The sequence below is a fragment of the Alexandromys fortis genome, unplaced genomic scaffold (assembly GCF_014885135.2).
Source record: "Alexandromys fortis isolate MF-2015 unplaced genomic scaffold, M_Fortis_MF-2015_v1.1 scaffold_10, whole genome shotgun sequence".
NCBI lineage: Eukaryota > Metazoa > Chordata > Mammalia > Rodentia > Cricetidae > Alexandromys > Alexandromys fortis.
Genome location: NW_026067895.1, coordinates 9,041,066 through 9,055,016, shown reverse-complemented (window position 1 = coordinate 9,055,016; position 13,951 = coordinate 9,041,066). Strand labels below are relative to the sequence as shown.

Here is a 13,951-nt window from a genome sequence, read left to right as displayed (position 1 = left end):
AAAGTAGATTTCTAGTAGGGAATTCTGGCACACTGGGAAGGACTCTCAATTAAGCCACTGAGAGCAGAACTCATTAGTAACATGCACACACCAATCAAGTATAGACTTTAGTGCTTTAAGAATGGCAGAAAAAAAAAAAAAAACAGAAAAAAAAAAAAAAAAAAGAATGGCAGAAGCCAGGCATGGTTGTGCCTTGAATCCGTCTCTCAGGAGACAAAGCCAAGGTCAGACTGATGTACGTAGCAAGTTCTAGACCAGCCTCAGAAAAAGAAAGAAAAGGAAACCAAATAACAACAAAAAACATGTACTTCTTCTTTTCTTCCTGAGTCATTATCTTTATCTTAAATTAACTCTAGTGCTTAAAAATATGTATTAAAAATCTCAAGGAGAAAAAGGCCGTTAGTATTTTCACCTTTAGAAGGTGGTGTGGAGCACAAAGCCACACTAAACGGTAAACTAAACTAAAACAGTTGAGTGTTATGGTACACATTGCTTCTTAATGTATGTCCCCGTTTCTGCTTGTTGTTACTGTTTGTTTTGTTTAAAACTTGGATAAATGCATTTATTCCAGTTTCACAGGCTACTTGGAAGGGAAGGAATCAAGTCCACTAAGTGCCCTTTTAATACTCGTAAGCACTTACACTGGGCTCTAAGGACCAGCTCTAAGTGTTTGTTCCTGGTCAGGGTAGGTGTGGTGTCTTCGAATTGCAGAGTGCAGCTGGTTGCCTTAGCTTCTGAGGATGTTTTAGAAAGCAGATGGGCTAAGAAGCGCAATAAAGTGGTCCTCTCTCCCATGCATATGCTAAAAGCTATGTCAGTGAGGAGATGGGCTCTTGTCTTGTACTACTTCCAGCCTGGGGATATAGCTCAGGAGAGGGCCTCCATCTCGTGTGCATGCTCCCGGAGGTGTGATGCCATCCCAGACCCACAGTTGGCTTTTCCACTGGCCCCTTCTTCAGACCACTGGGTGAAAACAGCATTGTGGGCTGGCAAGATGACTCAGAAGGGAAAGGCGCTTCCCTGAGGTGCCTGGTGTGGACCAGCATGCCTGGTTTTGAAAGTTAGTTTCCGGTCCAGTGTGTCAGAAGTCTGACCAGTTCTTCTGGACTGTGAGTGTAGGACAGGAAAGCAGAGAGATCATGGCAACCGATTGTAGTTTACAGTTTATTTCCTCCCTGTCCATCGTGTGACCCTCTGAATAGTGTCAGTATCGGAGAGCCTGGTTCCAGCAAGATCCCTAAATGGTTTGAATATACGTTAAAATTTAAGGTACACTGGTCTGTTTAGGAAGAGCGTTTTCTCTATCTAGCCTCAGGTTCAGGCAATCACGGCTTGAAAATATGTGAGGAAAAGAGTCCAAAATCAAGGTTTCTTTTTCTTATTATTCTATCAAGAATATGGCATAACCACCGTTGATACGGCATTGGCAGGATGTTCTGCATTGTAGGTAAAATGTGCAAGAGAGTATGGATAGGCTGCATGCTAACATTTAGCATCTTATACAAAGTACTTAATCATCTGCTGAGTTTGGTTGGGGAAATGGTTCTGGAACCAACTTCTACAGCAGACTTAGAGGGACTCTATGCTATAGCTGGATCGCGGACGCCTGAAAACAGCTTTGAAAACATTTGGGATAAGAGAAGTGTTCTGTCTCAATTAGACAGTCTCCTCATTAAATAATGTCTCTCTCTGAAAATTAGCAAGTTTCCTTTTTTTTTTCCCCTTAGTAAAAATCAAAAACCTTCTAAACTGATGGTCTTTCCTCATGCTTCCCGCTCAGAGAATAGTGTGATTTTGGGTGTGTATGTATTTTACTGAAAAGGACTTCTTTTATTTTTGAAACCAGATATCTCAGAAATAGAGTCCAACCGATCTTTTTCTCCAGAGGAGAAGCGCCAGCAATATTCTGACCAGGATTACCATTCCTCCAATGAGAAGCTGAAGGAGAGGCCGAGGTAAGGCCAGGTGGGCCTTCGTTTTAAGTGTTAATTGTGAACGTGTTATCTGCCGAGACATGATCATGGTGTGTGCTTTCAGTTCAAGAGAGGAAACCTCAGGCAGACTGTCCAGGATGGGCGCCACACCCACGCCATTCAAGTCCACGGGGGACATCACAGCTGCAAGTGTCACAGAAACTAACAAAGAGCCCAGGTTCCAGGAAGAAACTCCAGGTAAGCCTTTAAAGTCATTTGCGTGTGTGTGTGTGTGTGTGTGTGTATGTGTGTGTGTGTGTTATACACAAGCCAGGTCATGCTAACCATGCACTACCAGCCCAGTACACTGATTTGAAGAATTGAGTTCAGAAATATGTGCTTGATATATCCAGAATGTAGATAAAAAAAGCAAAATTACTTTTAAAATTTGTGAAGTATAAGAGGCCCTCTTTATTTTTCTCTTTTATTTTTTATTTTATTTTATTATTTTATTTTATTTTTTGGTTTTTCAAGACAGCTGTTTCTCTGTATAACTTTGGTGCCTGTCCTGGAACTAGCTCTTGTGGACCAGGCTGGCCTCGAACTCACAGAGATCTGCCTGCCTCTGCCTCCCAAGTGCTGGGATTAAATGCATGTGCCACCACCGCCTGACTGTTTTTCTCTTTTAATGTGGGAGATAACCTTTTTAATATGTCATCAGAATTGGTCACCGTTTTGACATATTTGAGTTATAGTCCTCTTGCCCTCTGTCCGCAAACCCAACATCATCTCCCTGATCTTTCCTGCCAGTCTTAAATTATCATCATAACTCTCGGTACATAACTATTCTGTATGGGCAAACCTGGCCTTGTTCTCAGGCTGTAGAGAGCACTGCCTTGAGCATCTGGACCTTGCATTTTGGCTGTTTCTTTTCTCTGACTTTGAGAAACCATGGTGACTGCTAATATCTTAATAGTTAAAATTCATCTTTAAGTCTTTTTTTTTTTTTTAATAAGAAATAAACATGGGAGTGGGGCCTGGTGAGCAGGGAAAGGTGTGTGCTGTTGTTTGGGATGGTGCAAGTGTGACATAAGACACACTTGAAGCCTGTGGATTTTGCTATCTATATAAAGAAACAAGCTCCTGCTGGTCCGGATGATAAGGAAGAAGGCTTTTGTCTTGTTTCGTTGTGATGTAGTTTCACAGTATGGGGCTTGAATCCAGTCTCCTGCGTGTGAGAGGCAAAGCTATACACAAGCTACACAAAAGCTACACACAAGCTACACATAAGCTACGCACAGGCTACACACACAGAAGCTACACATAAGCTACGCACAAGTTACACACACACAAGCTACACACCCTCAATCCACACTAAACTTTTTTTTTTTTTTTTTTTTTTTTTTTAATTCACAATGCCTGGGGACCAGAGAGATGGCTCAAGGGCTAAGAGTTTCCATTCATCCTTATGGTAGCTCATAACCCTCTGTTGCTCTAATTCCAGGGGATATGATGCCCTCTTCTGGTCTCAGCAACCATTAGGCTCTCATATGGTACATATATGTATGTGAAGAAAAGTCTCATATGCATAAAATAAAAATCTTTATATCCACAGTTCCTCAACCCAGAGCAGCCCCGAGAACTTTTCTTCGTCCTAGTCCTGAGGATGAAGCGATATATGGGTATGTATTTCCATTACTCTCTCCCCCTCCCATTCCTCTTCCACTCAGCAAATCTGATTAGCTAAAAGCCACAGCAGTGGCTTATTTCTGCCCCGCCCCAGATGGAGAGTTTGCCATCTTTCATACGCTCTTATTCCTCACGTTCGTAAGAAAGAGAAGGAAAATCTGGGATTGGGTGAGCTCTGTGGCTCTGCAATCTATTTACCCTTCCGTCTGCTTCTCCGGAGTGCTTTCCTGAATATTTGCTTTGGATGGATGCCTAACTCCCAGCTAGGTGAAGCATCTCCAGACTGCAGTGCTTCAGTAGAGACTGCAGGAGTGTGGTGGGGAATGTTGAGTGGTGTCTAGACTTCAGTCGTTGGGTTAGGACCAGCTTCCTTGGGTCTGAACTGTCTGATTTGACTAGACTTGTGGTGGGATAACTTGGGAGGACATCTTCCTGTCGGATAGCTAGAGTGAACCCCTAATTCCATACTCTCATCTGAGATGAGCTAATGTGTAAATTCTGTATTTTTGTTCCTTCGTGGGCTGACAGACATTCCTTTCACTGTCCCAGGGAGATAAAATTATAGGACAGATGAGAAAACTGAGAGGGAACTTTTGTAAACCAGGATGTCCCTTCCGAGCTAGAAAGCAGTTAAGTCTTTAGGATCTTGACGTGAACCCTTCACTTTAAACAGTCTCTCTCATCTTTCCTTTCTGAAACCGGACCTACGGCAGCCCTAACACCAAAATGGTGAGGTTTAAGAAGGGAGACAGCGTGGGCCTCCGGTTGGCTGGTGGAAATGACGTTGGGATATTTGTCGCTGGCATTCAGGAGGGCACCTCTGCAGAGCAGGAGGGCCTACAGGAAGGAGACCAGATTCTGAAGGTAGGTAAGGAAGCCTGCCTTCTAGCAGTCTCTTGGGAAGGTGCCTTTCTAGATGTTTTTCAGTGAAGGCGGTCTGAGAACAGCGGGTTCCTGGTTGCTGTAACAGTGGGTTCCTGTTTCCTGGTTGGCATGCTGGGAGCTGTCATTGGATTCTCCCTCTCTCTCCCCCATTGTTTGTTTTGTTTTACTTTTTGATTTTTGTTGGGTTTCTCAGTGTAGTCCTGACTATCTTGGAACTGGCTCTATAGACCAAACTGGCCTCAGGCTCTCATTTCTATTTCTTTGTGCACACACACACACACAAACTTCGGTGGAAAATCCACATGAGCTGGTGAGCTCTTCTAGGTCTAAAGGAGAGGTGAGAAGTTGCAGAATCACTCAGAGTCAGGCTTCAGGACACAGGATATACCCTCCCTCTGCACTGATGTTCAGATTGCGCCTCTGGCATGGGGGTTGCCAGACCCTGCCTATGCGCAAGCTTTCTAGCAAGGGTCCAGGCGAACCTCCAGGCAACACACGGTCCTAGGACATCCCTTCATCCCCAGCCTATGATGAAAGTCTTGAATGCCAGCCATGTTAATTTGTACTTGATAAATATGCTGATAAAGAGGAAGCTTGTTTCCTGCTAGTAGGAAGCTAGAGATTTAGAGTCTTGCTTATTAAAGTTGAAGAATAAAATCTATTCATCTTAGGGACTGTCCATATGAATTTTTATGAAGAGAAGTAGAGAATCTATGTAGGGCTTCAGGCTCCCAATTTCTCTATAAAACTTGTTTAAAGACAAGGAGAATCGCTTCCGTGCTGAGAACTTTTCTAGAAAGGTTTTTGGTTCCTGGCATCACCATGGTGACCAGGGGAGATACTGGTGGGTTCTGACTTCTCTTGCCTTGTCCTTGGTAGAGGCTAGGTAGCGGGTGACTACAAGATCTCTTTTCTTGTAAAAGGCTGAGACAGAGTGAGTTCCCTGAGCTAAGCAGAGAGGCAGCCACAGCACAGTTGGAGCTGATACCCAATCCTCCCCAGGCTCCTAGCACACCCAGCCGGGCCCTGCACTGCACACAGATAATGAAAGATGATATTGGTCTGTTGGAAAGGACCGCACAGTGCGACCTTGAAGTACAGAAGGCTGCCTAACTCTTTTCACTGTAGTGTGCTCCACATTTCGTGGTCAGCCTGAAGATAGAAGGGAACTGCGTGCATAGCCTGGCCTTTTGTTGTTGTTGGTATTGTTGGTAGGTTTTTAAGAATGGTTCTGTCTTTGCTAGGGAAGGCTTGCCATGTGCAGCGTGCTGTGCTTTAGCTGAACACAGGTCTTACAGACAACAGAAATACAGCTGCTTTCATTCATTCAGTCATTCATTTTCCTACTTGGTTTAACTGTCTCTTTGTTATTTGGTGTGACCAGTGTTTCTCTTTCAAAAACTCTATGGAATGAAAAAGACAAAAAGAAAACCAAAGATATTTGCAGGAAGGGGGGTGGTGGTGGTGGTGGTGGTGGTGGTGGTGGTGGTGGTGGTGATGGTTGTTAATCACATGGATTTCGAAAGGCCACATCGTATTTGTGTGTGTGTGTTGTGGGGGACACAGGACATGCTTGTGCCTGTCATACATGTGGAGATCAGAGGACACCTTTTGGGAGTCATTTCTCCCCTTCCTCGGGCAGCAGGCACACATACAGTGCAGAGTTATAGACAAAGCATTCTTACAACATGAAATAAAGTTTTATACATTGGGTTATGAGACTAGATAGTACCTTCAAATGAACAAGAAATTTTTTTCAGATGTTCAACATTTATAGGCTTCAGGTAAGGGCAAATTAAAATTACTCACTGGCCTTCTATGTTACCTTGCAGACTCTTTCTGTAGTGTACCCCTTAGGGACGTATAGTCCAGCAGCTTAATGGTACGGGGCCAGTGGTCTTTGGTGTAAGACTCATGCATCCTGTCTCATGAACACATCTTAAACGTGTACAGCTGTACATCTCTATATCTAGTATTAGATCGCCTGTCAGAGACTGGAGGAATAAGGGAACGGTTGAGACGATCTGTGGATGTGTATTCAAGATTTTACTTGAGTTAATTTTTAAAAAGTGTAGTGCCAGATCTGTTTATCACAGACCCCTCCACTCAGTATTGATTATGGTTATCTGTTAATTACCCTAATAGTGAACCTTTCTGGTTGCCTCTTTGGGAGACTTGAAGAAAGGGAGACAGACAGAATGACAAGAATTGACAAGAAATTCTAATCAGTTCAGAGATAAAATATTTTGTTTCCTTTTCTGTTTTTTTTTTTTTTTTTTTTTTTTTAAGATGGGATTTCTCTGTATAACAGTCCTAGCTGTCTTGGAACTCACTTTCTAGACCAGGCTGTCCTTGAACTCGCAGAAATCTGCCTGTCTCTGTTTCTCAAGTGCTTGGATTAAGGGCCTGCGCCACCACTGACCAGCTCAGTGACAGCATCTTAATTTGTAGACTTGGCTGTTGTGGTGGTATGCAGAGCAGCGAGGAAGGGAGGTAGAGCAGTACTCGAATAGTCCAGGCCAATAGGAAGGTGCCGGGCAGGTGACTGACTGTACTTGACCACTGAGGCATTTCCCCAGCCCCATCAGAACCTTACTATAACCCCCACGACACATGCACACGCGTACACACACACACATTCATTTGTTATATCTGGTCTTTGCTTCCTTCCAGGTGAACACACAGGACTTCAGAGGGCTGGTTCGGGAAGATGCGGTTCTCTACCTGTTAGAAATCCCCAAAGGTGAAACTGTGACCATTTTGGCTCAGAGCCGAGCAGACGGTGAGCAAGTTTGACCATCTGTTTTCTTTACGGGAAGTGGGAAGGAAGAATGAGGTGTCTTGGGACCAGAAGGGAAGGAAGAATGAGGTGTCTTGGGACCAGAAGAGGCAACATTGGGTCACAAGGGTATGGAGAAAATTTGGGGTGCTGTTCATTTTGTATGAAAATGTTTTCCCTCCATCTACCGAAACAGTTTTGCCAGTTGTGCGTCATGTGGAGTTAAAAACTGCTTTTCTGAACAGTGGCGCGTCCTCACCTATGGGCGGCATTGGCTCCTCTTAGCTCTCGCCAGTCTCCTTCCTTGATTCACTTCTCCAGATCCTCCCCTGTGCAGGGGGGGGACAAAAATAGTCCTCTCCTGTTTGGGTCCAGAGATTGATGAGCAACTCTGTTAGTCAGGGGTCCTCAGAGAAACAGAACCACTGCATTTGAATTTTAATTCCACACCCCCCCCCTCCCATCACCTACTGTGGCCTCTCAGAAAAGCCTAGGATAATGTTTAATCAATTGTCTAGGCACCCCCATACACCGTCAGGTCGACATAAAATCTACCCGCAGGGCACTTTAGGAAGTTGATAATTCTTGCTTCTTCCTGTTGGAGTCTGATTCCCGTAGGCCCATGTGCTGGGAGCGGAGGGACCAGGAAGGGGTGACCAGGAAAGATCTTCCGTGAGACCCAGCCCAGCCACCTGTGCTTTCGTTTCCCAGTGTACAGAGACATCCTGGCGTGTGGCAGAGGAGATTCGTTTTTCATAAGAAGTCACTTTGAATGTGAGAAGGAAACCCCGCAGAGCCTGGCCTTCACCAGGGGTGAGGTCTTCCGAGTGGTGGACACGCTGTACGATGGCAAGCTGGGCCACTGGCTGGCTGTGAGGATTGGGAATGAGCTGGAGAAAGGCTTAATCCCTAACAAAAGCAGGTAACTCAGACGGTACTCCCCTGAATGCACCTTCTAATCCCGTTCCCATGCCTCTGAGGAAATCCCGTGTGACGTCATCATCTGCCATCACCAGGGGTTACGGGTATAGAGCTGGAACCTCTGGAGTCGTGAGCACCTCAGGCTTGGTTGTTGCCATGGGCTTATTTGAGGATTGCCTGCTACCTTGCCTATGGGACACACCGTGTGGCCTTAGCGCCCCCAGCACGCCTGGTCTCCCACCTTAGGGGAGGCTTGCATACCCTAGGAAACACTCGCTGGTGCGTGGCTGTGTGGAAACATAAGAAAGGTGACCTGTTTACTACATGCATTCATGCTACCTATGAGCCACACACGGCATGTTCTGTACCCAGCTCCTTCTTGTGCAGTTCAGAGACTTGTTGGGCTCCTCTCATTGCTGTGACAAAATGTGTGTGTGTGTGTGTGTGTGTGTGTGTGTGTGTGTGTGTGTGAGAGAGAGAGAGAGAGAGAGAGAGAGAGAGTCTAGAACCCAGCCCGTGGGAAGGTGCAATCTATTCATGGTGGATTTTCCCTTTCTGGAAACACCTTCATAGACTGACCCACAGGTTGTGACTCTAAATCTAGTCAGGTTGACAGTGAAGCTACACACCATACTGCCTTTTCTGCCTCCGTGGCTCCCTTCATTGTCTTCATTGTCAGGCAGAGTCAGTCATGGGTTCTTCCAGGGTACTGACTAGGTCTTCATAATAACCTGATCCCATGCTGTGGAGAATGACTTCTGGCTTCTTCTCTCAGAGCTGAGCAAATGGCTAGCGTCCAGAACGCCCAGAGAGAGACCGCTGGGGACAGAGCAGACTTCTGGAGGACGCGTGGCCAGAGATCTGGGGTCAAGAAGAACGTCCGCAAGAGCCGGGAAGACCTGACGGCCGCCGTGTCAGTTAGCACCAAGTTCCCGGCCTACGAGAAGGTTCTGCTGAGGGAAGGTGAGGCAGCTCCATGGCCGTGGAAGAGATCTGCTGAGCTCTGAGCCCCTTCCTCCATTGTGGCTGTAACCGTCAAGTTCCAACTTTGTCTGTCACTTACACCTAGATATGTGGTGAGGGAACAGTATTCAGCAAGGAGCCTGAGTGGTTCGGGTTCCTCAGTGGAGGCGAATTCTCGAGATACAGAACATACTTTTAATCCTGACTCTCAAGGGTTTGTATACTAACCACTGAGCGGAGGTGCGAAGCAACAGAGCATCAGAGAAAGACAAATGAAGTTTCTATTGAACTCGACTCTGCGGGGAGGGCAGCGAAGGCTTCTCGTTCAGGAAAGACTGGAGTCCAGCTGGAGGGGCAGAATTCAGTTCCTTTTGCTGAGTTTGCAGAAGTGTAGAGGGCATTTTTTGCCTCCCATCGGGACATTATGACCGCAGGTACATGTCTGATAGCCTTTCTCTTTTCCTTTCAGCTGGCTTCAAGAGGCCTGTGGTCTTATTCGGCCCCATAGCAGATATAGCAATGGAAAAGTTGGCCAACGAGTTGCCTGATTGGTTTCAAACTGCAAGTAAGTCAGCCCATGGGGTTTTGCTCCCAAAGTGTTTATTTTTTTTTTTAAATTTATTTATTATGTATACAGTGGTCTGTCTGCATATATGTTTGTATTCCAGAAGAGGGTACCAGATATTACTACCAATGGTTATGAGCCACTATGTGGTTGCTGGGAATTGAACTCAGGACCTCTGGAAGAGTAGCCAGTGCTCTTAACTGCTGAGCCATCTTTCCAGCCTCCAAAGTGTTTATTTTGAAAGTTTTCTGGCACACAAAGGTTGGAAGAACAATGAATATCCACACCCTCTGCCTGGAGTCACTGCGTCATGTTGCTGGATATGTTTTCTTTCCTCCACCTGCACCAAGACAGACACACACGCTTCCTTTTGAAATTGTCTGTTGAGCCAGTTCAGTGTTTAAGTTGCCAAGTTATGACACTTTATCCTTGAGTATACGTGTGTGTCTCCTTATAACAGGATTATTCTTTTACATAAAGACAATATCATTGTCCCCTCAGTAACAAAGAGATTTAATGTTGTGGTTTGAACATTGCTAATCTTTTTTTTTTAACATTGCTAATCTTAAATATTCTACAAATCACAGAAATGATTTTTTTTTTTTAAATCAAGGTCCTTCAGATAGCCCAGGTTGACCCTAAAATTACTGTGTAGCTGGGGATGACCTTGCATGTCTGATCTTCCTGTCTCTATCTCCGAAGTCCTGGTATAACAGGAATATACCTCTGTGCTTGGTTAAGCCGTGAATGAGTCTACTATGTAGATATGGGTCTCCTTTTTTACAGATATTTTAATTCTGCATATGTTAATATTTAAAAAACAGATAAGCATTTCTGGTCCCAAACATTTTCTTTTTTTTTTTTTTTAAATTCAGGATTATCCATTTCAGTGGATATTTAGGACTTTTTTATATCTGGATCTATCCCAAGAGTTTCTTGGGATATTGATACTTGGAGAATACACTCCAATTGGAGCATACGTACTCCCTATTAGGTTAACCTAGCAATTCCCTCATGGTTAGATTTCCATTTAATAATTCTGGGTTGCAGCTCAGTGGTATGACGCTTGCCTCATATGAGTGAAACTCTGGTGTTTGATATATAAAACACATGCACACAAGCACTTACACACATGTGTGTGCACTTAGGTGTGCACACACACACACACACACAAGAACATGCCCACGGTTTCAGTTCAGCTAGTGGTGTGATCCCATCTCACTGCCTGCCACGAGGTGGTGGCTTGTGCCGGGTGCCCCACTGTGCTGGTGTTAAGTTGGGGCATTTGGTCATCACTGGTTTTTTTTATCAGTGTTACTTAGCCCTCTTTTTCTTTTGCAGAAACTGAACCCAAAGATGCCGGATCTGAGCGGTCCAGTGGAGTAGTCCGGTTGAACACTGTGAGACAAATTATTGAGCAGGTGAGAAAATCATCAGAAGCCCCCATTGTCAGAGAACTGGATCCTGGTTTGGAATAGAATGTGTGTTTTAATAAAACGCTAACAAGGGGTTGGAGAGATGGTTCAAAGGGTAAGGGCACTAGCTGCTCTTCAAGAGGACTCGAGTTCAATTTCCAGTACCCACATGACAGCTCACAACTGTCTGTAACTCCAGTTCCAGGGTATCCAATACCCTCACATAGACATACATACAATCAAAACATCAGTGCACATAAAAATAAAAAGAAAGCATAAATTTTTTTTTTAAAAAATACTAATGATAAAAGCTTAATGTAAATTGAAGGCATTCACTATATAAGCCAGATGCTATTCAGCAGCAGAGTTCCTATAATTAAACCAAGTAACATTTAATAGTAATCCCTCTTTATTAGAGAGGAATATATCTCAGGACCCCTGTTGGGTGTCTGAAACCATGGAGAGAGTACCAACACTCTGTGTACATGTATGTATGTATGCACACAAACACACACACAAACAACACAGGTACTTTTTAGTCACATGTATATCTGTGATAATTTAATTTATAAGTTGGCATGGTGGGAGATAAACAGCAATAAGCAAAAACAAAATAGACCAATCATGAAAATACACTCTAATAACACTTTTACAGATATGGCCTGTCCCCTCCTTCCCTCTTAGAACTTTATACTGTCCTCCCCTTTTCACTCACTGTTGACCCCAGGGGACACTGGAGGATGAAGCCACGGACTAAGACGGTTCTACAGTCATTCTATAAGAGATTGTTACCTCATTCAGGAAGTGGTGGTGCACACCTTTAATCCCATCACTTGGGAGTTTGATGCCAGCCTGGTTTACAGAGCGAGTTCTAGGACAGCCAAGGCTACACGGAGAAACCTTGTCTCAAAAAACTGGGGGAGGGGGAGTTTTATCTGATAATATGGAAGTGGATGTGATATGGAAAGAAATATTTTTAGCTTTTTAATTTAAATATACAGGACAGGACATGGCAGTACATGCCTTTAATCCTAATATCAGGAGGCAGAAGGAAGCAGATTTCTGGGAGCAAGGCCAGCCTGGTATACATAGTGACTTCTAGCTAAAGCTACACAGTTAGACTCTGTGTGTCCCCCGCATCTGCCCAAAATGAACACACATTTCATCTGATACAGTGTTTACCTGGGAAGACAAAGCCCTTGATGATGTTGCGCATGTCACCATGTGCCGTCCTTTCTTCACTTGTAACAGGACAAACACGCCCTGCTCGATGTGACCCCCAAAGCTGTAGACCTGCTCAATTATACTCAGTGGTTCCCAATCGTGATTTTTTTCAACCTGGATTCAAGACAAGCTGTTAAAACCATAAGACAGAGGCTGAGTCCAACATCCAATAAAAGTTCCCGGAAGTTATTTGATCAAGCCAACAAGCTCAAAAAGAACTGTTCTCATCTCTTTACAGGTAAGTGAAACGTAAAAGGTGGTCCATGCGCCAAATGAGAAATAAGATAGTCTGAGTGTGGGATATGGAATCCTGCTCTGGACTCATTCAAGAATAGTTAATAATAATTGGGCTGGGCGATGGTGGCGCACGCCTTTAATCCCAGCACACGGGAGGCAGAGGCAGGCGGATCTCTGTGAGTTCGAGACCAGCCTGGTCTACAGAGCTAGTTCCAGGACAGGCTCCAAAGCCACAGAGAAACCCTGTCTCGAAAAAACAAAAAAAAACAAAAAAAAAAAAAAGAAAAAAGAATAGTTAATACGGTGGGGTGGATATTTAGCCCGATGGCTTTTCTATTTTAAGCCTTGTGATTTTTGACCTCCAGAAATGATTGTAAAGATCTAAGAAATGGGGCTGGAGAGATGGCTCAGTGGTTAAGAGCATTGCCTGCTCTTCCAAAGGTCCTGAGTTCAATTCCCAGCAACCACATGGTGGCTCACAACCATCTGTAAAGAGGTCTGGCGCCCTCTTCTGGCCTTCAGGCATACAGACAGAATATTGTATACAAAATAAAAAAATAAATATTAAAAAAAAAGAGTAGTGTTCTTCTGAATAAAAAAAAAAAAGATCTAAGAAATGCTAATAACCTGTCATTTTAATGACATTAGATTTTTGTGGTAGACTCAAGGCTAATGATTGACCCTAGCTTATGACCAAGCTCCCATGTCTGTGGTAACTGCGTGTTACTGTTCTTGACTTACTGTCAGTGATTCGTTAACTGACCGTGTGATAGCAGCTTATTGTAGTGATGGATAGTGTCTCCCAGGTAGAAACCTGAGCACTCTGAATGGGGCAGACCTAAGCGTTTCAGGTGTACTAATGCTGCGGGTGGACTTTCTTTTCTTAAAGGTTACCTTTATGTTTTAGAGATGCTTGCTAAATAAAATCTTTATACATTATCTAGCAGGCACAGTAGAGTCTGCAGTGAGAGAAGATAGAGTGTGGGTAGACTGGCCAGGTACCGTGACACGGATGTCGGTGCTGCACACATGCGAGTTTATAGCCTGGCCACTACTTTATCTGTATATAAAACCTTCCATAATTAGGTATTTTTAAAATGCCAAAAATAGACCCATTGCCGCTGTTACTCATGATGGTTAGATGGTCTAAAAATATGGCATAGTTAATGTACTGTCTTTATAAATAAGTGGCATGGGTATGCTGTGATCAAGCATTTAAGAGTTACAGTTTTTGTTTGTTCGTGCACTGCTTTCCTTTGTGGGGACACCATAAGGATACTACATAGATGCTGCCTTTTTACTCCAGTGACTTTAGAGGTCCGTGACAGTTGTCATCAGCCATGGATATTTTGGGAAGAGC

At 44.2% G+C, this 13,951-nt stretch overlaps 1 protein-coding gene across 8 annotated transcripts in view; it reads left to right on the top strand.

The window, feature by feature from the left end:
* Tjp2 (tight junction protein 2) overlaps positions 1-13,951 on the top strand; it is a 117,505-nt gene that overhangs the window by 92,209 nt on the left and 11,345 nt on the right. For all 8 annotated transcript variants that reach the window (XM_050158897.1, XM_050158888.1, XM_050158878.1 and 5 more), the window contains 10 exons: positions 1,847-1,955; positions 2,038-2,171; positions 3,529-3,595; positions 4,316-4,466; positions 7,161-7,269; positions 7,978-8,188; positions 8,963-9,150; positions 9,620-9,715; positions 11,057-11,136; positions 12,382-12,592. In XM_050158897.1, coding sequence (XP_050014854.1) covers positions 1,847-1,955; positions 2,038-2,171; positions 3,529-3,595; positions 4,316-4,466; positions 7,161-7,269; positions 7,978-8,188; positions 8,963-9,150; positions 9,620-9,715; positions 11,057-11,136; positions 12,382-12,592 — 1,356 coding nt within the window. The remainder of the gene's footprint in view (positions 1-1,846; positions 1,956-2,037; positions 2,172-3,528; positions 3,596-4,315; positions 4,467-7,160; positions 7,270-7,977; positions 8,189-8,962; positions 9,151-9,619; positions 9,716-11,056; positions 11,137-12,381; positions 12,593-13,951) is intronic.